At 39.5% G+C, this 23,893-nt stretch overlaps 1 protein-coding gene across 5 annotated transcripts in view; it reads left to right on the top strand.

Moving 5' to 3' along the window:
* mllt10 (MLLT10 histone lysine methyltransferase DOT1L cofactor) overlaps positions 1–21,009 on the top strand; it is a 46,374-nt gene extending 25,365 nt beyond the window's left edge. For 3 of the 5 annotated variants that reach the window (XM_067486067.1, XM_067486072.1, XM_067486070.1), the window contains 11 exons: positions 314–790; positions 8,106–8,266; positions 11,666–11,783; positions 13,920–14,001; positions 15,128–15,315; positions 16,682–16,831; positions 17,108–17,151; positions 17,302–17,603; positions 17,868–17,891; positions 18,185–18,275; positions 18,536–21,009. In XM_067486067.1, the coding sequence (XP_067342168.1) occupies positions 314–790; positions 8,106–8,266; positions 11,666–11,783; positions 13,920–14,001; positions 15,128–15,315; positions 16,682–16,831; positions 17,108–17,151; positions 17,302–17,603; positions 17,868–17,891; positions 18,185–18,275; positions 18,536–18,820 (1,922 nt within the window). In that variant the 3' untranslated portion in view covers positions 18,821–21,009. The remainder of the gene's footprint in view (positions 1–313; positions 791–8,105; positions 8,267–11,665; positions 11,784–13,919; positions 14,002–15,127; positions 15,316–16,681; positions 16,832–17,107; positions 17,152–17,301; positions 17,604–17,867; positions 17,892–18,184; positions 18,276–18,535) is intronic. The other 2 variants (XM_067486068.1, XM_067486069.1) reach the window with 2 other exon arrangements.
* The last annotated feature ends 2,884 nt before the right edge of the window (positions 21,010–23,893 follow it).

Genomic DNA, 23,893 nt, shown 5'->3' with positions numbered 1-23,893 from the left:
TAGCAGACACTTTTATCCAAAGCAACTTACAAGTGAGATACAAGGCAAGCAGAAAAATAAATATCTTGGGGTCTTTCATTGTTCTGACATTTATAAATGTCAGAACAATGTTTATGTATTAATTGAGAAAATAATCATCAGAACAATTTCTGATGGAAATTAATTTTGTACCTTATTCCTGGTACAATGCAGGGTGTACTGCACTATTCTAGTAAGGTTTTAGATAGCTTCCAAGTCAACAAACAAAAACAAAATACCAGCAATCTGCAAGTTTTATACCTAAATATTTACTTCTGTTTTACTGTCATTGCAGTTGGAGGGAAGTTGTATGAGAATTCCCACAGTCACACAGCTAGTGACATGACAAGCCTTGGTGCATCTGCTGGATACAAACGGGCTCAGCCCTCCAGCTCAGGACCAGGAATTGGTGGAGCAGTGGCAGCAGGAGTGGAAGATGGGGTGAAGAAGAAAAAGAAGGGTAACTGGCGAAACAGATTTGGACCTTGCTTCACCACGGATGTAAAGCCTTCAGAGCCAGCTCCTTCCCTGACTCTCCCCCCCTCCTCTACAGCCACCACCTCCTCCTCTACCGCCTCTCCCTCAACCTCTTCATCCTCAGCACTCTCAGTCCGACCAGGCTTAGTTTCCACCAGCGGATTAGGAATATGTATGGGGGGAGGAGGAGAGAGGAGCCTAGGGGTCATGGGTGTTGGCAGTGGGATTCAGAAGTCCCCATCACTCCTCAGGAATGGGAGTCTCCAAAACAGCAGCTCCGCAACGACTGTGCCAGGTGAGGAAGACAGAGAAATGTAAATACATCTAAACCGCAAACATGAGAGTTTTTTTAAAAGTTCAGGTTCTCTTTCTAACTTTTGCTTGGTGTTTTACTATGGGATTCTCCTCTGCATGACCAGCTACAGAAGCTCCAATGACACCACGTCTATCACTGACAGACAGGTTGAGCCGTGTTTCAGTCTCTGCCCCCCTCTTATTATTATGCCCACCCCCACCCCCCTTTCTAACTCATTCTTGGTTTCTTCCCATGCTCTATTATAAGCTCGCTCAGTGTGTTTTAGGCAGCTGTAGGCCTGCTTAACAGTTCACAGATAACCCATAAAGTAGTTTTTTCCCCAATAAAGATTTTTTCCGGCTTCAGCTTCAGTTTCTCGTCAGAGACTGTCTCACTGGATTGTGGGGAGCCATGTCTAGGGTATATAAATCCTTCAGAAAAAGAACTTAGGGTTTCATGTTTTCAGGGAACTGTTGCCACATTTAGGTGAGCTGTTCCTTTGACTATCTTGTATTTGCTTAATACTGTAGTGTAACCGTGTAACTCAGGCTAACGTGTCACAACGAGCCAACAACATTTGCTAGCAATAGCCTGTTAGCTTAAATAAAAAATAAAAAAAACATGGCGAGCTGACTCTAGCGACAGCGGTAGGCTACGAATAAACCCCGCTGCCTTTGCTACACCTAAGAGGCAAATGTGTTATGACGAGCCTAACCTCAGAAGAGAGGAAACGTCATCCAGGTGCGACAGCAGCCCACTTTCTGCGAAAATAGAACAGTGGTGCACATGCACAGTCCAACTCTGGGTGTTTACTCCTGGTACGTCCTCATTCCAAAGAACGCCTGCTCTTGTCTTAGCCCCATTCTATATCTTCTATATTCTTACCACCCATTAAGAGTGTGGGTTTGAATATCAAAACTGTACTGCTCTTAGCACTGACCACAGCTAAGTGAGCCCTGTCCATCCACCATTCATGTCTACAATGGGCCCCAGGACAGGCTAAGGTGTATCTACAGGTCTCCAGCCTTTGTTCCTAAGTTAGTGGATCCATCATACAGGTACCCCATTATGGAGCTGTTAGCTTTTCATCATCCCCTATTTCCTTCGGAGGAGGCTCAACACCTTAACACTTTATGCCTGGTGCAGGCCGTGCATGTATATGTGGATAGGACAGCAGGTTTTCGGAAAACAGACCAGGTATTTGTCTCATGGCCCACTCCTCAAAGGGGAGGCAAGCCAGTTTCTCGTCAGAGAATGTCTCACTGGATAGTGGGGAGCCATGTCTAGGGTATATAGATGCTGGGGAGTTTGACCTCCCGAGGGGCTGTGGGAGCATTGCCGCATCGCGGGCCCTGTTTAAGGGGGTTAGTTAAGGACATCTTTGCAACAACATCTTGGGCTACTCCCGACAAATTTGTGCATTATTACAGACTAAATGTTGCAGGACCATCAATTGCTCATGCGGTGCTGGAAACGGATGGCCGTGATAAAAAGAGGAGGGTGGAGCCCGAAGCATGGCTCAACCTGTCTGTCACTGACAGATGTAGTGTCATTGGAGCTTCCATAGTTGGTCACTCCAAGGCGAATCCCACAGTGAAACACCTCACTCTGTTATCAAAGAACCAGGGATTACGTTAAATAACCCATCGTTTCCGATTGTCACCGTCTGTCAGTGTCACCTAGATTTTCACCTAGAAGAAATATTATCTTGTTTTGTTGCAGTATTATTTTGTCAACCTGATTTTATTCTGAAAGACAATTAAAATGAGAGATCCAGTCTTGCCATACAATCCCTCATGCTTTATAATCCAGCAACACACGATCTGATGTTATTCATTTAAGCAATACATACAAAAAGGACAAAATCCAAGACCCTGCAACAAGTCCTAATCATACACAGGTCTCGGTAGCAGTGTTTTATTAAGCTGTGATGTACAATTGGTCACTGCCCAACAAACTACACAACCCTGAAACCCTACAGGTGTGCAGAAAATAACCAGTAGATGTTGCAAACCCTTTCAGTTGACAAGATCCAACTATACAATGTGGCAATTCAGTTATGTTTGCTTTAGCATGAATTGCTTGATTACATTGAATAAACCCACCTCAAGACAAACCATAGCCTGAACAGTGTAGTTGGTGTCTTTTTAAAATTATGACATTACATCATTTCACTTTTTTGTCTCTACTCCTACAGCTGTAGCATTAAATTCCATACAAACATGTAGCTAGTAGCATGGTCAAGGCTAGCAGTGTTGGTGGTGTGTTCACTGGTGTAAGTTGGTCTGCCAAGTCAGTGGGAAGTTTTTGCTTCACATGATTTCATCTCTCTTCTGTGATGGAGAAGACATTTCATTACAGTTTTCTTTTACTGAATTAATACAACTCGAGCAAATAGCGAAGAAACTAATAGTTGGCATCCTGATGAAGAAATTAAGAAAATTTATCTGGTTTAGTTCAGTGTTTATCAGCCAATTATGACTTATTAGACAAAGAAGTTGTGTCCCTTTGTGCTCATCATAGTTTTGTCTTTGATGATTAAAGCGGAAGTGGTTCATATATGAAAGTGCTATAGCAGGTTTTGTTCTTGGGAAACAGTTCCTCCCTTGTGGCTTTATTTGTATGGTAAAAAAAAAAAGAAGAATTTCTCAAGAATTAAACAGAAAAGTGTTTGTGGATTGCCTCACTAAAGCAGCCCACAAAGTATTAACATTACCAGTCACAAATGGCAAATGTTTGACACACCTTTGTAATTGGCGCCTTGTGTAAGTCAAAGTGTGGGTTTCTGTTATTTGCTCACACACGTGGAAGTGGTCTGTATGGGGTTTTTTTTTCCCCCATCATGTTCAGTTGCTTGGCAACTGTCTTTATGCTTTGGAGTTCCCCTCTGTTGATGAAAATGTCTCAGTAAGCCCATACATCTCACATCTCCCCTTTCTTTCAGAATTAGCACCCTTTTGTTTCTCCCTCCTGCCTCGGTTACTCTCTCTAACCTGCATTCTGTTCATTCCTTAAATCCTCACCTCACCTGTTGTTGCTTAATGCATTTAAAGGTGTTTATGTGTTTACATAGACATGTGCATGTATATCTGCATTGTATTGTGAACATGCCTGTTTGAACAAATGCAAAAAAAAGAGTATCTGGCTAATCAGACTGATCAGTAGATATGTTATTAGTTGGTGCTTTTATATAAAATTAATTATAAAATATTTCTTGGTCTATTTGACAATTATTATATTTTTAATTGTTAATTACTCCAAATTCTAAAATGATATATTAATACTACATATTTATTTGTCTATACATTTATATGTGCTTTATATTAATAGAATACAATGAACCTTTACATTGTGTTGCAATTCTTCATATATGTGTAGCTGTTAAACACGTGGTTGATAATTAGTTAAACACAAAAGGATTGTGATTGCTTGGTGTGGTATGATCTTACGAAACTTTAATCAATTTAAAGAAATGGTGATTTAGTTTTGTTCAATTAGGCACAGAAATAAATCTATTGAGGTGTCAGCTGATGTGACAGCCACCTAATAATAAATGTATCTTTACCCTTAGTTTAATGGGGTTAATTAAAAATCAATGGAAATTTCCTTTAACAAATATTGCACGTTTAATACATTTTATGTTACTGAAAGAAGCCATGTTAGATGGTAATAAAGCAACATAAAATGCAGCAGGTAGATTTTTTTGGTTGCCTTACAAATGGAAATTATTATATCATCACACACTCTTAAATATTTAAGTGTTTCTTAAATAACAGGCATGTTTCATTTGTCCATAAATACTGAAATGTACCTATTCATTCAAAGTTGTGTGTAGTTTATCTTTGTGTAGCTTTAGGCATAAGCTGATCCGGCCTGAGGACTAGTGTGTTTGTATTCTGAACTTTTTTAAAGCAATAGCGGTTGAGGATAATTTTGTTTGTGATTCAATGTCTGTGTGAGCTTTTGGTGCTTGTGCATTTCCCTACAGCTGTGGCAGCATGTCTGACCACAGCTGGTGAAAGGAGATAGGGAAAACAGTTGTTGTTATGTAGGCCTGAGCATCACATAATGTATATATGTGTATATAAAATATGTGTGCATGTTTGTGCGTGCTCATGACAGAATGATGTGTTCTTCACTAAAATTTAGCTGAGGGTTAAGGCAGCGCAGTAATGGAGGGGAGGGGGGGGGATTTTGGAGGTTTACCCCCTCTCTTTGTCCTTTCTGCTGACTCCACTATGTTGATGGATAGATAGTTAGTCCAATAGATATTTGTTGGTAGGTGGGGAGGCAAGGGGTTAGATTTTGGCTAGGTTAATGTTTGATGATGACTGTGCTGGGGGGGTTCACTTATAGGACAGACGAACTAATGAAACGCAGAAAGTTTGTTGTGTAAGAGAGAGAAATTGGTGGGTGGACACACACTTTTCTCAATTTTATAAAATAATAAGAAGAGGTGTGACTGTATGAGAGGAGAAAAATAAGCTATTTTTGTATTTACTTACTTTACTACATTTTACCTTTATTGTGCTTAATTATTTTTTTCTCTTAGTGAAATAATTATCATGTCTCACTTTTGTACAACACATTTGAGGAGAAGCTGTGAAAAATGGAAATGTTCAGTGAAGAGGATTGCATTTAAATACCAAATTAAGCTTATTGGTTGCATGAAACCTATATTTGCTAACTTTCTATTATATCCTTAATAATTGGGTTTAATACTTTTTATACTGCTTTATTTATTATAATAAAACATTTCTGTACATTAGATTCACAAAGGTAAATACTTTGGGGCTTGTGAAATTTGCTCAACTATTAAAAACAATAATTTTTATTCAGATTATTTATGTATTTACTTTTTACTTGAACTGACTGAAATTAAATTGTAGCCAGTGTTATAAGAAAAATATTGGTTATTAAGAGATAGAAGCTAAAAGGAAAAACACACACTTAAATAAACAGATAACCTAAAAAAGCCTTTTAAAATCTGGAAACAAACAGTTTGAAAGTAATGTGTAAAGTATTTTCAGTTTAATGAAAAGTAGGACAGTCGTCCCTCAGTCGTTTGAAATCTGGATATGTTTCAGTTCTGCTCATAGTTGCTGAGACTGCCCAAACTGTTGACTCTGCAACTGACTTGACTTTATCAGTCTGTTATAAACCCACATTCATTTTTGTGATAGACGCATACAGACAAGCGCATGCATATGGATATGAAAAACACACACACATTCACATGTACAGCCAATGATAAAGCGCTGCTCTCTCCACACATTTTTGTGATGTTTACATACATTTCTGCTTAGTGTTGGTGTTAGAAAATTCCCAGAGTAACAAATGTCTTTGCGTTGTCTTGTTGGTATTCAGTGTTTGTCTCCACACTCCACACATTTATAAGTCATGGCTAAATGCAGTTTTTCAATAAGGAAGCTATAGGACCACAGGATTTAGCAGGATCTGCTACATAAATGGAAATTTGTTTAAAGCTCAGGCTGTGTGTGTGTGTGTGTGTGTGTGTGTGTGTGTGTGTGTGTGTGTGTGTGTGTGTGTGTGTGTGTGTGTGTGTGTGTGTGTGTGTGTGTGTGTGTGTGTGTGTGTGTGTGTGTGTGTGTGTGTGTGTGTGTGTGTGTGTGTGTGTGTGTGTGTTTAATTCTTGTTCTTTTGTGATCCTAGAGAAAGTTTTTAATTGGTACAAAAATCACTGATTGAATGATAACCAGTTTGTTAAAATAAAAGTTGAGAAAATATTCTCACCAGTGTTGGCAGCAGTAAAATGGGTTGCTGAAAAATTCAGTAAACAGTTCCTCAACGGCTATGAAAAGAAGCCGTATTGATATCCTGACTGTAGATTTTTTTCCAGTTTTATTGATTAACTTATTAGTGTTTAATACGTATGTATTCATTTAGGTTTATAGATTTTTTTTTTTTTAACCTGTGATGGAGCATCTAATTCATCTAATTCTGCTTTTCAGTTGGAAAAACCTTTCAATGTAAAAACCATAACAAGCTTACCCATCTTTTTATTGTTGACATTAACATTTTTTATTTCAATTTACTTCAATTTCCGGCTTGCAATAAAAATAGTTTGTGGAGCATTGAACATTGGCTGATTCAAAAATAGTATGCATTTTTGCAGCAATTTAGTTAACCTCTGCATGGTTATATCATAACCTTAATATAAAATCAATTTAAGATGTATTTTTCTCCTTGTAATAGCACTGTTTTAGCACCACCCCTTTGTGTTTTTCCCATTTCATCAGTGACTCTGAAACTGTTGTTTTGGCCTCTAATCCAGCTGCTAAAAATCTTACTGAAATACATGCCCTCTGAGCCTCGGCAGCTTTGCTTTGGGTATCAATTTTTCTGGTGCATATTACAAAGCGTTATAAATAGTATGTAGGCCCATGTAGTGTTAGTGTCTCTCTCCCTTGCTCTCCCTCTCTCCCTCCACTACACCCCTTCTGGCACAAAGATCTCTTGTTCCCCCAGTGAATGTGTGCTGCCCTGAGCCATTCAAGCTTTTGTGGGGCTGAGGGGGCCTCTCCCCCCTTCCTCTGCTGGGGTCAAAGGGGGGCAGGGGCAGGGCTTATCCCTGGTTAGTGGGCGAACACAGGGGTGTGTTAGGGGAAGAAGGAGGAGGAAAGATTGGGGTGAGGGGGGAGCAATGAGATAAGAGAATGGAGAATTCTTATGGGTGGGTAAAAATGGGGCAGCAATGTTTGTTGTAGGTGATTTAGGTCTTGTTTCAACTGTGTATTATGATATATATATATATATATATATATATAGTATTCTAAATAAATCCATCTACTAATTGTTACTTTGTCACTAGCTGTGTGTGTGTGTTTAAGTTTGAACTTTGATCTCTTAATTAAACTTTTTAAACTGAGGTGATTTTTTTTTTTCATCAAAACAAACCCTCATTATCTGACTGCACATTCAGGCAGACCTATGTATTTAACCATGCGATACATCTGCAGACAAGATTATTTGCACATTACATTTTGTGCAGTCAACAGATTTGAAGCTTGTTGAAATTTCATGTTTAGATATTCCCTCTTAACTGCTCTAAAGAGGCAACTTATCCATTTTTATTTCTTTTTTTTATCCATTTTGTGTATATACACACACACACACACAGACACACACCTTTTCCTTTTCTAGCTGTAAAAGCCGTTGCCATTATAGCCATTTTATGATAATCTGTCAGCAGTTATAATACATTACAATATCCGTCCTACATTGTAGTTTTATCATATTATTTAAACGTGATAGAAAATACGGTTGAAGTCGTTTTTTTCTGATTTGTCCACAGGTGTTTTCTCGGGTGCCGATGGGTCAACGTCTGGGACAGGAGCTGTCACCGTAGGTGGAGCCAGCTCTGAGTTGTCACAGCAACAGCAGCCCACACCCTCACTAGCCCCCCCCTCTCCATTCACTGCCACCGCACCACTAACCAGCACATCCTCCACGCACGTGAGTCCAAACACACACCCTATGCTGAAAACTGTGTGCTCCTCACTCTCACATGCTTTTTAAACACACTCCATTTCTCTGTTTTGTTTTTTTTTACACACGAACAAACTCTTCCTTTCTCTTCATTCAGCACTCTCTACATATGTCAATTCACCCAAATCATCTAACAGCGAGAGAAGTGCAGATAAACTATGGGAACAAAAATAAACCAAAGCACACTAATTAAACATCTTCCGCACTAAATCTCTCAGCACTATCATTAATCCACTGCACTTTAATTATATGTGAACTGTGTGTGTGTTCTGACCTTGTGTTTTGTCAGTGAGTTACTCTGTAGTAGATTTTTGGGTTGCTCTGAGTACAAAGTTTTTTTTGCCTTAACATTTCTTTGCAGCAGGGAATCTGCTCCCCAATTCAATGTCTGTATTATACTGAAATTAGAGGGATGTAATCAGAAGGAGAAAAATTTTAAAGTTTCAGAATCTGCTCTGTTTGTTTGTTTGTTTGTTTATATACCATTTTCATTTTAAACATAAAATATGTAAGCAACCGTCTTAGCAGGTTTGTCCAGAAATGATGTTTTTTTTAATCCAATGCTGAAAATCTTATGCTTCTCTCCCAACTGTATTAACCATTGGTATAATTCCCCTATATTTAAAAGTGTGAGCACAATCTCTAGCTCGATCAGTTAAAACCCCTGCAGTAATCACTGCCCCCATCTCCTGAAAAAGGAGGGGGGGGGAAAGTCCTCTTCAATCAGTGACCCCTAGTGTCCCTCTTTTCAAAATCCCCCCAAAGACCGTGCTCTGTCTCTGTCCACCCAACTACGTGCCCACTTATCACCTCTTTTTTCTCACACACACACTTTCCTTCACCCTTGACCTTCCATCTCTCTGTCCCCTCTCTGTCCCCATCTATTTTTTTCTCCCTCTGTTGTCCTGTGATGTAATGACATCTGACAAGCACCACAGTAGGGATGGAAGGATAGATGGAGGGGCCGTGGTGAGTGTGTAGTTTCGTGTGTATGTATAGGGGGTTTGCACTCATGTCTTGAATTTGCTGTCCTGGCCTTCATTTTGCCCCGCTCATCTTGGTATATTCTGGAGGACAGGAGGCCCAGGGAAGCACAGGATATCATGCCTGTTTGCACCATGTATAGAGAAGTCTTATAGTGTGTGTGTGTGTGTGTGTGTGTGTGTGTGTGTGTGTGTGTGAGAGAGAGAGAGAGAGAGAGAGAGAGAGAGAGAGAGAGAGCGCGTGCATCTGCATGCATGTGAGTAAAGTAGCCAGAAAGAGAGCAGCAGAGCAAATGAAAGTGTTTTTGAGAATGTGTTTTCCTCTTGCCACTCTAAATTGTTAAAAAATGTGTGTGCATTTGTAAGGTGATTGTGTGCACGCCTCTGGGCATCTGGAGAACACACACACCAGAAACAGAAATTATGCAACAATAGAAGGACGCCAACAGCAGGGTGTGTGTGTGTGTGTGTGTGTGTGTGTGTGTGTGTGTGTGTGTGTGTGTGTGTGTGTGCGCGTGCATGTTTCAGTGAGTGACAGACACTATTTGCTATTTTCAGTCCACTGGCAGACTCTCAGCCTACTGTTATTGGTCGTCAGCCCAGGACAGAAAAGGGGAGTGCGAGAAAGACTTTGAATAAAAAATGAATGTAAATGAAAAATGAATGTTCATGGGGAAAAAGGCTGGATTATGGCACAGACAGGAGGAGGAGGAGAAAGGGGTGGTGGTGTAAAAAGTAATCTGAAATCAGTAAGCAGGGAAAACAAGTTCCTTTTGAGCAGGGATGGGAATTCTGCGCTTTTTGTTTGTTTATTTATTTATTTATTTAATTTCATAAATGAGAATTAGGAGATTGTTTAATTGTTTTTCTCACAGGATGCACCCTTAATTTCAGCAAATGGATATAAATCATTTGGTAAAAGTCGGAGAAAGAAAACAGGACAAGGCTTTACAAATGTAGGAATTGGAATTTATGCTCTGAAAACTTTTAACATTTAAACGTTTGAGTGACAGATTTTCATAATATTTTTCAGTTTTTTGTTTTTTTTGGGGGGTTATTTGCAGAAACATTAGCTTTTTTATATACTATTGCATTTTTAACTAATCAATCTGCAGTGAGAATGAAAGACATGATAGTGTTAAAGCTCATGTGTATTTAATATAAAATAACATTTGAAAAACTCCAAGTGATTATTATTTCTAACTTTTAACATAAACACCACTTTCTACACACTTCTGCCTAGTGAGAAATTAGAACTCCGTAACATGTTAGAAAAAAGAGCAATGTCCAGCGATTGATTGATTTATTTATTTTATTTTGTTAAAGTCCGTTTTCTAGGTTGTTACGTTTTGATTGGAATTTTTCCTTTTCTATTAAGCATCAAAGCAGCCAGCCATTTTGTTCTTTTACACAGACCTGATTCCCCTTCTGATTGTCCACCCCCACTATCCTCTCTCACACCCAACCCCAACCTTCACTCCACGGTCCTTATTTGGGAAATGCCTTAATTGGATTAAACTCTATGCTTCAGAAACACGTTGTCAGAGCTCTGAGTGTATGAGTGTGTATGACAGAATAATGAGCTGGATTCATAATGTACTGTTTGTGTGTGTATGTGTTTCTTTTATGTACATAAATGATTATAAGACACTGCCAAATTCACATTGAGATGTTTCTTCTCCACCCAGTAAGCTTCATTGGTCTGAAATCTTATGTAAATGCTTTGCAACAAAGCAGAATCAATAGAGACAAGAAGCTGCATTTTCTAAACTTGATTATTTTAATGTTCGGACTCAGGCTCATTTACAACAGACCTTTTTAGTGCAGTATATAAATTTATCACATAGCTAGTTGACACTGAAAAACACCCATAGATAAAATATGTGATAATGCAACATGCGATAATTTTTCTTTTTAAATAGATCACCACGTTACATTATTTTTTTTTCATCTAAATATACAGTGTTGAAATTAATGAATTAATAGAAAATAAGTCATATGTTTAATTCGTTTGTGTTTTCACTTTTTAGAGCTGATCTGGTTATTGGTAAATCAACAGATTATTTTTAAATAAATTCATAGACAAATAAAATAATGATTCATATAAATAATCACCAAATATGCTCTTAAAATCATAATACAAATATAATTTTATGTTAAAACATCAGATTATTTATGCTATTTTAAAGAACTTGGCGATAATTTAACAAATTCGAGCTGTTTACACATATGATCACAGTGTGCATCAGAATTTAAAAATTGCAAAGCATTAAAAAAATCTAAACCTTGCCTGTAAATTCATTTTTATTATTTAAAATTGTTAACATTTTTAATTGCAGTGAAACATAGCTCATTCCTCTCTGTATCTGTATTCTGTCTTTAGGTGAGCGGTTTGCCAGGGTCTGTCTTTAACCTGGCTCCCTCCCACATGTTTGGTAACAGGTTGAACCCCAACTCGGCCATGGCGGCACTCATCGCTCAGTCTGAGGCTTCACCAGCAGGTATGTGTTAGTGTGTGTGTTTGTGTTAGTGTTTGTGTATGCCAGTGTGCATTTCACTAAAGTATGTGTTTGTGAGAGACAAAGAGGGAGATAATGGATAGGTCACATTCCCCTGGTCCAACCACAAGGTCAGAGGTCAACACTTGTGATATTTTCAAGCTCCTCCCACTCAGCTCCAGTTACATGCCCCCCCAACCCCAAACACACACACACCTTTTTGCCACATGTACTCAAGTAAATGCAGCAAATGTGCACATGTTTTTTTGAGCAAAATCATAAAAATGGCCTTTCAGTTATGGTCACTGTGAGAGAAAAGGAGTTTGTTGGTGTGATGGCGTAATAGGGGAGAAGAGGAGGCTGTAATCGTGTCTTCAGGAACTCCTGCAGCAGAAAAGAGATTTGATGTCTGTTCAGCATAGGACAGCTGATGAGGCAGTAATCAGCATTGGCAATTCCTGTACAGACGAGGACAGAGTAAAGAGGAGAAGGAAGGTAGGCACTTCCTGCTGCTGCTTAACAGCCATCAGAGCCAGATCTGACCTACAGGTCAGCCTACTTAAGACCCATTCTTGGTTTCTGCTTGCCCTCGGACGGACCTATTTCTATTCATTCTACAGTCAGTAGTATGAAAAATCATGGTGACCTCCTGACATCAAGAAGAAGAGCTCTTCTGTTGTATTTGGCTGAACAATATGAATAAAAGTGTGTACAGCTGCTTAACAAGAGTGGGATGAAGTATGGGCTCATACTTTGGTCTACACAGGGACATCTGCACTGACCCTCATGAACTCATGTGGCAGAAATATTTAACTTTTGGTCAGTTTAAAATCAAGGTATGTTTTAAAATTAAAATGCCACATTTGTTTATTTGAGCACTAATTAAACAAAGTGAGTATGGTCTGCTTTTTAATTGTTCATTGTGTATTGACTTTCTTCTGCCAGCTTTTTTTATTAACAGCTATTTTCTTTCTGTAAAAAAGACAGGAAATGTGAACCATGGCAAATACAATTTCTCAGAGCTTAATGTGACCTCTGAAGTTTTGTTGTTTAGTCTGACAACAGTTGAAAGTCAGATTTAAGACAGAAAAAGGCATTACTACTGAAACGAGCAAATGCTTGACATTTTTGCTTTGTAAATAATAGAAATGGCTAATCAGGTGTCAAAATTGTTCCACATGTATTTTCTGTCAGTCAACTGACTTTTGCATCTAATCGACAACAGAACTAATCTTTATGCAGTAAAGTTGTGCACAATGCAAATTGACACAAGTGTTTGAGCTCATGTGACCCTTACTGGTTGACAAACATGCAAGGTGTGCATATATTTGTATGCATGTCGGCTGTTTACTTTGGCAGCCGCTTCTTTTTGCTTTTGAGTGTCTGGAGGGAGGTGCCAGGACAGAACGGGTTATGGGAGAAAAAAAGGACTTGAAGGAGAAGGCAAGCAAGACTCTAAAGTAGTGACCTAGTGGGGGTAAAAGCTGGGATTGACCGTCTTAAGTAGAGGGGAGTTTGTGAGTGTGTAAATGCAAAAGTGTGCATTTGCGTGTGTGTACATGTGTGATTCATTACTCACAGAGGAAAATAAAAAGAAGTGTCTGGCCAGGGGCCCAGAGGGACAAGGTAGACAGAGAGAGTGAAACACACATGCAGCTTGAATGAAGGCTCCGGTGTGAAAGAGATACAAAGGAAGAGGGAGGGAGAGAGTTTTGTAGGCTGGAGAGCCACATGTATCACAGTGTGTCCACACTACACAGGCAAAATTTCAAAATGCAATTTTTTTTATTAATTTTTTTGCTCCTTGTATTAGCTCTCTGACTTCACTCACCCAAAATCTCTTTCCAGAATTGATAAAAGCTGAAAATGTCTGCAGGGTTTTACCGCATTTCAAGTTAACTCATGCATTTTGTTAGGATTTATTATTGTTTTGAGTCCCACAGACCCCGAGTCTTTTTTAAATAATTGTAAAAAATGCTTTACAATTGTTTATTTAAGTCCTGCATGAACAATTTAATATATGCATATAAATATGTGTGATTTATACTGTGAAACTTTGAACATTTTACAACTTCAGCTGACTTTGTGTGAACGTGTTCTCAGATGTCCAATTGATTTTCTCTGTTTGTGTGTGTGCAGATCAGGAGGTGGGAGATGGCAACAGCAGCAGCGTCGGTGCTCAGGGCTTCTCCATAAAAGCTTCTCCCAAGACCACCCCGCGGTAAATACACACACACACAGATGCCCCCCACCCATCCATTCCTTCCCATTTTTACATTCCTTACAGCCCCCCTCCTTCACCCTTCCCCCTCTCTGCTTTTCCCTCCGCTGGCCTCTCGTTTCCTCTCACTCCTCACACACACATGCACACTCTCCCTTTCATTCTTAACCCTACAGGCAATTCTCGCGCTCTCAGCCAATGATAACTTGTGTTTTTGAAGGTCGAAACCATCCTTCATCTCCTGTTAGAGTTTTTTACTTGGTTTAATCACAAATGGAAGGACAGTCTGGTTGTTTTCTGGATCTTCTCCATTTGGGAGTATTTGTATGGATCTTTCAGGATGGGAATATTAATGGATTTTGTTTCTACTACTTATATGGGATGGATAATTTCACTTGATGAGGTAGGTTTTGTTTTGTTTTTGTTTTTTTCTTTTCTTTGAGCACTGCTTCTTGATTAAAATGTATGCCATATATTTAGGACAAATACAGGTGGGAATATCTTACATTGAATATTGTAATACAAAATAAGGTGACAGAAAAAATGACAGAAAAAATTTTTATATTTTCTCTGTAAGTAGCACATTTAATTTTGAATACATTAAAGACACTTTTAGCTCTGATGAGCATCCTAATCCCAATTTGTTTAATAAATCGCAGTCCTTTGTATTCATTTACATTTTCAAAATAATAAGATATTGCATATTGTACGTAACTAATTCTTACAGTTTTGTTAAAAACTGGAAAAAGCTTTCCATCACTGGCTATTTTTTTTCACACATTACACACACTGTCCTTTCTCCTACTATCCCTCATTTTTTCTTTTTTACACTCTACAGATTGTCTTCACACAACCACAAAGATTACCGCATCAAGACTGTCCACTTCCCTATTTCTGTCTCTAGCTTGCATGTCCTCTTTCTTCCTCCCTCTCCTTGTCTTTCGCACTCACCCACACAGACAGAAAGCCTGGCCCCTTTTCATCAGAGGCCACTGTAACAACAAATTGATGTAGTTTTATAGCCAGCAGTGTCTGTGTTTGTCTGACGTTTATGTTGGGTCGTTAATCTCCCTATTGACCTCTCTATCTCTTCTTTTCTATCCATGCTCTCTCTCCCTTCATTCAGCTCTCCCATTGGTGGCCTGCAGATCCGCTATGACTCCTCGGGGTCGTTGCCGGGGATGGGGTTGCTAGGGGCAGGGGGAGGCGGCGTGGACACGCTGCCCCCGGTGGCCACCAGCATAGAGCAGCTCCTGGAGAGGCAGTGGAATGAAGGGCAGAGCTTTCTGCTGCAGCAGGGAGCACAAGGAGATGGTGAGAGAACATACGCACACGCAGACACACAGGTCTTTTTGAAAAAAAAAAAAGTTTTGTCTTAAAAATCAGGCTCTGTTATGATAATATACTGTATTTACCTCTTAAATTATTTGATGTAGAATCAAAAGTTTTCAGAAAAGTTTTTAGAAAATCCTGAGCAATAACCCATACCAATTTTTATGTTGCTGTGCGGTTTATTTTCCAAGGTTTTAGTTTCATGTTTTTTATTTTGTCATCTCTGAAAGTAAATGCCAGTCAATGTCAGTCCAGACATTATGATAGAAGTTGGTCAACTGTGAAAACACCCAGGACATTGCTAGAATGTAGTTTATGCTGTTCAGTCTCTGACACAGTTATGTTAAAAAATGAATGTATTAATAAACCAAACCTAAAAGAGAAATGTTCTATGTTATCAAGACACAAACGGCTACATTTTATTTAAACAGATACACCTAAAATTAGTAACATTTATTGTCATTCAGGTCTCAAAAGAACAACAACATCATTACTAAGCCTATTAAACATTCAAATTATTTTTTTTTATAATTAACACACAAACCAAAAACATACTGCAGATCAATATCCGGCCTCACACACATACACTTTATAGTTGATTGTTTCAGCTTTCACTGTTTTGCTCAATTTCTCTTTATCAGTTATCAGTTCATCCATCTGCCTTTTGCTTCTAGCTGTTGAAATTCTGTCTCTCCATTTTTCAGTCACTTTTTCACATTATCTGTTATTGTTGTGTCTATCGATCTCTGACAGTTATCTGCCCATCTGAACATACCTTCAGGGATCAATAAAGTGAAAATGAAAAAGGGATGGCGGGCTAGTTGTTAGAAAGGTTGTCCTTCAACTGGACAAGTCAGATTCATTTCCTGTGTTGGCAAATCCTCTTCTGCGCTGAGTTGTCCTTGAGCACTGCACTAACTCTGTACAGGTTTCAGGGTCACTGTGCTGTATCTGATTTTGAGCTTTGACCTCCCCATGGAGTATATCTGTCTAATTAGTCACTGGGTATTTGAACAAAGCTTTGTGGAGGTTGAGCGCAGTTGCATGGCTTTGCCTTGAGGAAGAAGTGGCCTAAAAGGAAGTCAGATCTAAGTCTTCACACCTGTGAAAAGATCACATTATGCCGACACACACACACACATATATATACACCAAGTTTGATAGAAGTCTTTTAGACTTCAAACTGTGTCAAGGACAATTTAGTTTTTTCTAATGGGCAGTAAATTGAAAACTCAGACTGCAGCGATGCCACAAAATGTTAAGCTGAATGCAAAAAGTACTGCCACTGCACTACAGTGAAATACTACAATGAATCATTCTGTTTTTCATTCTGTGTTCACTTTTTTAGTGGTGGGGATGTTGAAGTCTTTACACCACCTGCAGGAGGAGAACAGGAGACTGGAGGAGCAAATTAAAACTCTGACCATGAAGAAAGAGAGATTGCAGCTTCTCAGTGCTCAGTTATCTGTGCCTTTCACTCCCACCACAGCCTCCTCGGGTACACACTCACACTTACAACTCTAAGTAAATGATTTATAATGTAATAAAGATGGCTGGTAAGGTGACTTGCAGTTGTATTTGCACTTGTATCTAACAAGGACAGAAATGGGTAACTAAATTGAGGTTATGAGGGAAAATGATGAACTCATGTATACTTCTACATGTTATAGGTCAAACAGTCAATCAATGCTTTTTTTATAAAGCAAAATGAACTTTAAAAAATTATGATGATCAGAAATAGCAAAATCTAAATCTTTGTTAATTTTTGTTGCAGAAGTGAAAGGAGCCACTGACTCATCCTTACCTGTCACAGCTCAGGTAAGGGTCGCTCAACAGTCAAATCCGTTACTCTGGCTACTGTCTTATTGCATAGATCTGTAGTGTATATTCAGAATATTTTTAAAACATTTTGAAAATAGATTTGTCAATTTGTCATTAATGGTCTTTATCTCTGGGTGTGTCTCTTAGGACAGTGCATCATGTGGTGGCCATAGCAGTAGCGGTTCCACGTCTTCTCTCTCCACCCCTCCCTCTGTCTCCCAGAGTCCACCTCAGCCACAGCTCAATGGGGTTTCCACTGTGGGGGCTACCCCAACTGGTCTAGGTGGGGTGGCGGGGCTGATGGGTTCGCTCAGTGCGGGAAACGCACTGGGGATGGGAGGAATTGTTGGGGCACTGAATGGGGTAATCCAGACTCCGGCGGGCACCGCTAGCCCACACTCACACACTACAGGAGCAGCTACAGGTGTCACATTGCCACAAAATACCAGGTACGACGGATTGATGCTTTTACCATGTTATGTCCATGTCATGAAGCTAGACCCAGACTGCACAAGTAAAACACCACCTTGAAAGGGAGTAGCACAAAGTCAAATTTTTTTAATTTTTTTATTTTGAGTTTTCTAATCCCTTATTACTTCAAAACTGAAAACCGAATCATTTCAGAAAGATGGATCGTATTTTGTCTGGTACATTCACTCTGAATATGAATTTAAGCTCTATTTTGTTTCCTTTGCCTGCGTGTTGGATTCTAGCAGCTCAGCAACTAGTAAAAACAGGTGAGATGGGAGTTATAGCTATATGTTCTTCTTGTGCCTGAGAAATTTTGGAATAATATTTTTTTGTTTTGGTTTGGTTTTTTGCCTTTATTTATAAACAAAATTGCTGAAGAATTCAGTTTCGTTTTGGTAGAACATTCAAAATACTTGTTGGTTATTGGTTTCTGCAGTTTCAGACTCATTAGTCCTTTTTTTTTTTTTTTTAGATAAATACATAAAAATGTTTTGCACTAAAATGAAATATTGTGCAGTGGATTTGTTTCTCTGATTGTAATTGGTTTTTGTCTCATCAGTGCTGCACGGCTCGGCCTTCTGTCTGAACAGCAGAGACTCCTCCTGCAGCACCATCAGCTCCAGCAGCTTCTGTCCTCCCAGCCTTCAGCGGTACGACACACACTCTGTAACACAGCGAACCATAACAAGAAGCTTAAATTCCTTTGACTAAATAGCCTGAATTACCAACTTTTTTCCTCTTCATAACTTTTCTTTTGGTTCTGTCCCATTTTTATCCCTCCGTCTCTTCTTTCCCATGCACTCTTCACTTAAACTTTCCGATATTTACACCATTTTCCCTTTCCTCCTTATTCTTCAACTTTTTTACTCTTTATACTTATGTGCTTTCTCTCTTCTCTCTCCCTTTTCAGGAGCAGCAGCAGGTTTTGCTCTACCAACTGATGCAGCAGCAGCAGGATTTTCAGCAGCTGCAGTCCCTTTCCTCTTCTGCCCAGATTCCCTCCATCCCACTCTCTTCTGCTCAACTGTCCATCAACAACCTGCTGCCTGGCGCCCAGAGCCAGGGCCAAGGCACCATCACCGCCAACCCCTTCCTGGCACTGCAGCATGCTCACGCTGACGCACATGCCTCTGGGGTACAGAAGCCGCGGCTAGCTGAGAAGGCTGTGGGCGTCACAGGGCAGGAGAAGACATGACGGCAGACGATCAAAAACATTTTTTAAATAAATATGCAGAGTTTTCTGGAGATCGGCCTGTTGGTCAACTTTATTCAGCGATAAGAACATTGGCAGCAGAAAAGTCTCTGTCCTTATTATTCCTTATAAAAGTCTGTGCTAATACTTTAGCACACATTGCAAGTGATAGCAGAAGGAAGAAAAAAAGAATTTAGCATTTTTTTGTCTTTTGCTGTCACTCACTCTAGTTGACCTGGCCAGGTTTATTTGTGCAACTTTTTCAGGTTTCAATTTTTACACAGTGTTTTGTGTAAATTTGTATTATTTATTTCCATCAGTTTTTAGATGTATTACTTTTAGCTTTAGTGCTGCTTCAGGTTCTTTTGTTGTCACTGCTGAAATAGTAACTTTCATTTAATATCACTGGTAGTCACTTAGTGTATCTTAGTGTCAGTAATTAGCACCAGATGCTAATCTTGAACATGTATCTATTCTCTCAACAGATGACAGTTCAGCTTCCCACATGTATTTCCTTTTAATAATTTCTCTTTTCTTTCCCTTTGTTTTTTGTTCTTATGACATGTCTCTATTTAGTTCCTGTCTTTTTGTCTCCATATTTCTGTCCCCATTCTCTATGCTTTAAGCCTCTTTTCTGGTCTCTTTGCTATTTCACTCTCTCAGGGGCCTCAGCTAACTAGAGTGGTGTGCTCAGCACACAAGCTGGCAAACACATAACTAAAACATGAAAAAAACAATAGCAGAAATACAAGAATGTTTGAAGAACTACAAGTCTCTGCTGCAAGACCTAACAGTAGCAGGTGCACATTTGACATCTGTCTCGCAGTGGTCCTAAGGAGAATATTGGGTGAGAGGCTTGTGAAAATATCCCACATGCTCTCTTTGTTTCTTCTGTCCCTATGTGTCGAACACACAGTTCTTGTAGATCCATTAATGTCAGTGAGTCAAGTCTCATATGGTCACCGCAGAAGCCTTTTCACTGTCTCCTCTCTGGGCCACAAACAGGGGGCTCACTCAGGGAAGTGAAATGTGTGTACAAAATAAAGGGCAGGTTGAATATTCAGAGGGATGCACTAATCCATGTGGCACAGACTCACAAAGAGAAATTATTCAGTTGGTTGTCAGCACATGCAAGTCATTACATTTCATATTTGTGATTGAGCCCCCTGTGTACCTACCTCTCCAGCAGGACTAGCCTACTAGGACCTAAAAGGCCTAAACCAGTGGCCGCCTAAAACCCACCACAGTCAGGACTGGCCAGTCAGGGCCCATACCAAAGTGCCTGAGGCAAAGGGGGAAAGCGGGATTTAATTTCCTTTACCTGTGTCCCTGTCACTCAGCCTTCTTCTACTCAACGCTACTGGTAATTAAGCTCTGTTGCTAAGGCAACAGATTACAAAAACACTTGCATGAGGCTGGACGTGCTGTCTCAAATAAAACCAGGAAATATTCTGCTGCATTCTCTAAAATCAAAGCCAACTTTCTATTGTGCTTTTTATTTATTTGGAGTCTGTTTGTGTAATGGGCATAAGATGATTTAATTTTAAAAGCCCACTGGTGTTGCAATGTAACATCGTGTTGTACTACTGTGTAAAGTTTTGTCTTTCTGTTTGGTTTTGTTTTGTTTTGTTAGTTTTCATTTTCTCCATACAGGCAAATCTTGCTGTAAACCCTTTTTAATGGCTTCTGCTTCTTTGCCATGTGTTGGAAAGCTAGAAGCTACTTGATAGTTGGCTTATTGGGGAGGGGGTGTGGCTGTACATAGCTGTCTGTAGGGGTAAGGAAGTGTGTCAGGGTTCAGTGGCACAGTTTTTACCTCGTTAAGTGTACATAAACATTTCTCATTGGCCGTTGGTGTACATAAGTGATTATGATTGGCCACGCTGGTGTGAAGGAAAGCCAATGAAGCCTCAGTTTGTGTGTGACTCTTAAGGACCAGACAACAAAGGTCGACAGTGACTGGACACACAAAAGTATTAATTTATTTTTATATGTGCAGGGACATTGTGTTTCTTTTTTAAGTTTTGCACCATTTTCTTGATGAGAAAGTCATTTTATACTCTGGGCACCATGTTTTGTGCACACATTTGTTTGGATCAGTTTTGTACAAGTGTAAAATAACGGGAGGGAAAAAAATCTGACATTGTATTCAAAACCCCAAAATAAAGAAACACTGAATAATGTAACAAGAACATTTGATAATTTTGTAATATAGTTAATATAGTTAAAATTTACATTGACAGTCAGTTTATTCCATTAATGGTAAGGCTTCATTTCCAATGTTATTTGTACCTGAACACAGAATAGTTAATTACTACAGTACAAGAAAAAACTGATTTATAAAAATGGGAAAATTGCTGATGAGTTGAAAATCAAATGACCCAGATTTAACCTAGAAAGCAAATTTGATCTGTGATTTAAAGTGTTTATAAAATAACAGCTTTTAAAATTAATATCCACAACACATATAATATTTAATAAAAGGTGAACAGTACATATCTACCAATAAATCATTTATTTCTAATTATCAAGTAGTGCTAATTAGATTCCAGCCCTATATAGTATAAAAAGCGCATACTATAATTGCAACTTGCGACAAAACTTTTCTTCTAACATGATGTTATGCTCCATTAGGTGGCTGCAGATAATATTAAAGAATAACAGGAACATGTTCAAATGTGGAAGAATTGACTCTTGAATGGCTTTTGCCAGTTATAAAGTTGGTACAAGAGATAATTACTTGTATAGTGAACAGACTGAAGGGAATTACCTGGTGTGTATTGTATGGCATTAATTACACTGAAAATTGGAAGAAGTGGCAGCAGAAGGATGTGATTTATTCAGTAATAAGGGGAAGGAAAATGGATAATGACTGAGGAAGTGCCAATAGAAGCTGAACATATTTAAATTTAAACAATGTGCGTTACGACTTCTGTCCGACAAACACACACACACACACACATACACACACACACCAAACTGATGTCTTCCAGCTGCCAAGAAGCACCAGCGTGTGTTGAAAGGTGGGGGCACCATTCTGCTACATCTGCTTCTGCCCTGGTAATTAAAAGCTCCGTCCACCAAAAATACACCCCCTCACCCCTTTCCCTGCACACACATAAGCATATGTTTATTCTCCTGTCTTTGTGAGGACACAGTGTATTCCCCGTTCCCTAATCAAAACCTTAACCATCACATCTAAATGTCCCACCGTGACCTACGCCAATGTCAAACTTTAACCTCATTTTATTCACAACCCTTAAACAGCCCCAAGAAGTTGAGGACCAGCCAAAATGTACATATACAAACATGCATTCAAGCAACCCCGTTTTCTTTTTACCCAAGCACTTGCTCACTCACCCCTCCCAATGTCCACTCCCACCCACTCACTATCAGCCCTGCCAATCAAAACCAGGCTGTTTAAACAGCATACACCCCTCCACCTTCTCTTTTATAAGCTTCCACCGTCAGCACTGCTTCCCCTCCACTCCCCATAATAGGAGCAACCCTGCCACACACACACACACACAGTGCAGAGCCACTGTGTCCATCATTGATCACCCCCCCCTATCCACCCTAGAAACCCCCCCTGGGGGTGGAAGAGCTTACCAGCTGATGAAGGACCCCAATGTGCTGCCCCACCAGGTGCCTGATGACAAAGTCAAAACATTACTAAGCCCTGGTATTAGTAGACAGGAGATCTCTCTCTCACACACACACATACACATAGAGCAGATAGCAGACCAGCAGGAGGGTTAAGCCACAGATGATTAGACAAATGTAGGGCAGAAATCTGTGGCGTCAGAGGCGAGTTGAGCTGCTGTTATTGAAGAATGGTCTGCAGCAGTATGGATACATGGTACTCAGTGTAACATTTAGTTTCTGCTTTCTAGTATATTCATTCTGGGGCATTTTAATTGTTTTGCATTTTTCAGGCTGCTGGGACACCTCAGGCAAGGCAACAAAGCTGGAGAGGAAAACTGCAATCAAGAAAGTTTGAAGGAGAGGAAAACAAAGTGGAAAAGAGAGCAGGGCTTGATTTGATTCTTGGTTTTATTTGTTCTGTCTTGATTGGATCCAAAAACCAGAATGACACATCTTGAAATGATTTTGCTATAGAAACTTTACAACTGTACAGTACACTCATATTTTACTACTACTACTACTTATTAAGACGTTAAACACCTTAAGCAATGTGATTGCCAGCAAAAAATGTGCCGATATATTTGCTGAAAAATAGAACAGGTTGACTATGTCTTTTACATTGCTCCAGAGGACCACTCATATCAGACACAGGATTATGACTTCCAAAAAATAAAAAATAAATAAATACTGGAACATAGGTTTAATAGGTTGAACAGAATCTCTGAAGATAAACATTGATTTCAGGAGTTTTCACTTGTGATCATTAAATGTATCTACCACCATTTCCACTATAACCCATAATTAAAGCTGCACATTTACAAGTTTCTAGTTTACGCAGTCCATACAACTACATGGCCAGGATGCCTCTAATTTATTAATGAAAACCACGTGTCCTCCAAATGTAAAACAAAAACCGGACAAACTGAGGTATTCAGTGCTCCCTCGTGGGTGGATGAAATCGTGTTTAAAAACAAATCTGGAAAAAATCAATTGTCAAGATTTGACATACTCACAGTGTTTGTTGCAATCGTCTTTCCTATCTTGCATTGCAAGTCCGACATCATGCTATGAATAAGCAGAAAAGAAACCATAAGACAAGTTAACCAGGTGCCACGAATAATTCCTCCAAAGGTTTCAGCATATGTTTGGTAATTCAGCTAAATTATTTAATTATACCTCAGGCTCAAACAGAGAGAGAGCGAAGAGCAATAAAACCAAAAGAGGCTCCAGTGTAATAACCATTATCGGGAGGAGGCAGTTGCTGGTGTGTACAGTAATGCAGTGTAAATCATCACAGAGTGGCTGCCCTTAGGAAGAGGCCCCATAGGGCCCTGTAGCCAGCTGCCAGGGGCCCTGATCTGGTGCCGAATGGAACCAGATCCGGCAAACAGAGGTGTTTAGGGCCAGGGCCGGAGGAAGAAGAGGAGGAGG

Source organism: Channa argus, chromosome 19 (genome assembly GCF_033026475.1).
Source record: "Channa argus isolate prfri chromosome 19, Channa argus male v1.0, whole genome shotgun sequence".
Taxonomy (NCBI): Eukaryota; Metazoa; Chordata; class Actinopteri; order Anabantiformes; family Channidae; genus Channa; species Channa argus.
Note: the sequence above shows the minus strand (reverse complement) of the source record. Positions and strands in the feature narration are given on the sequence as shown.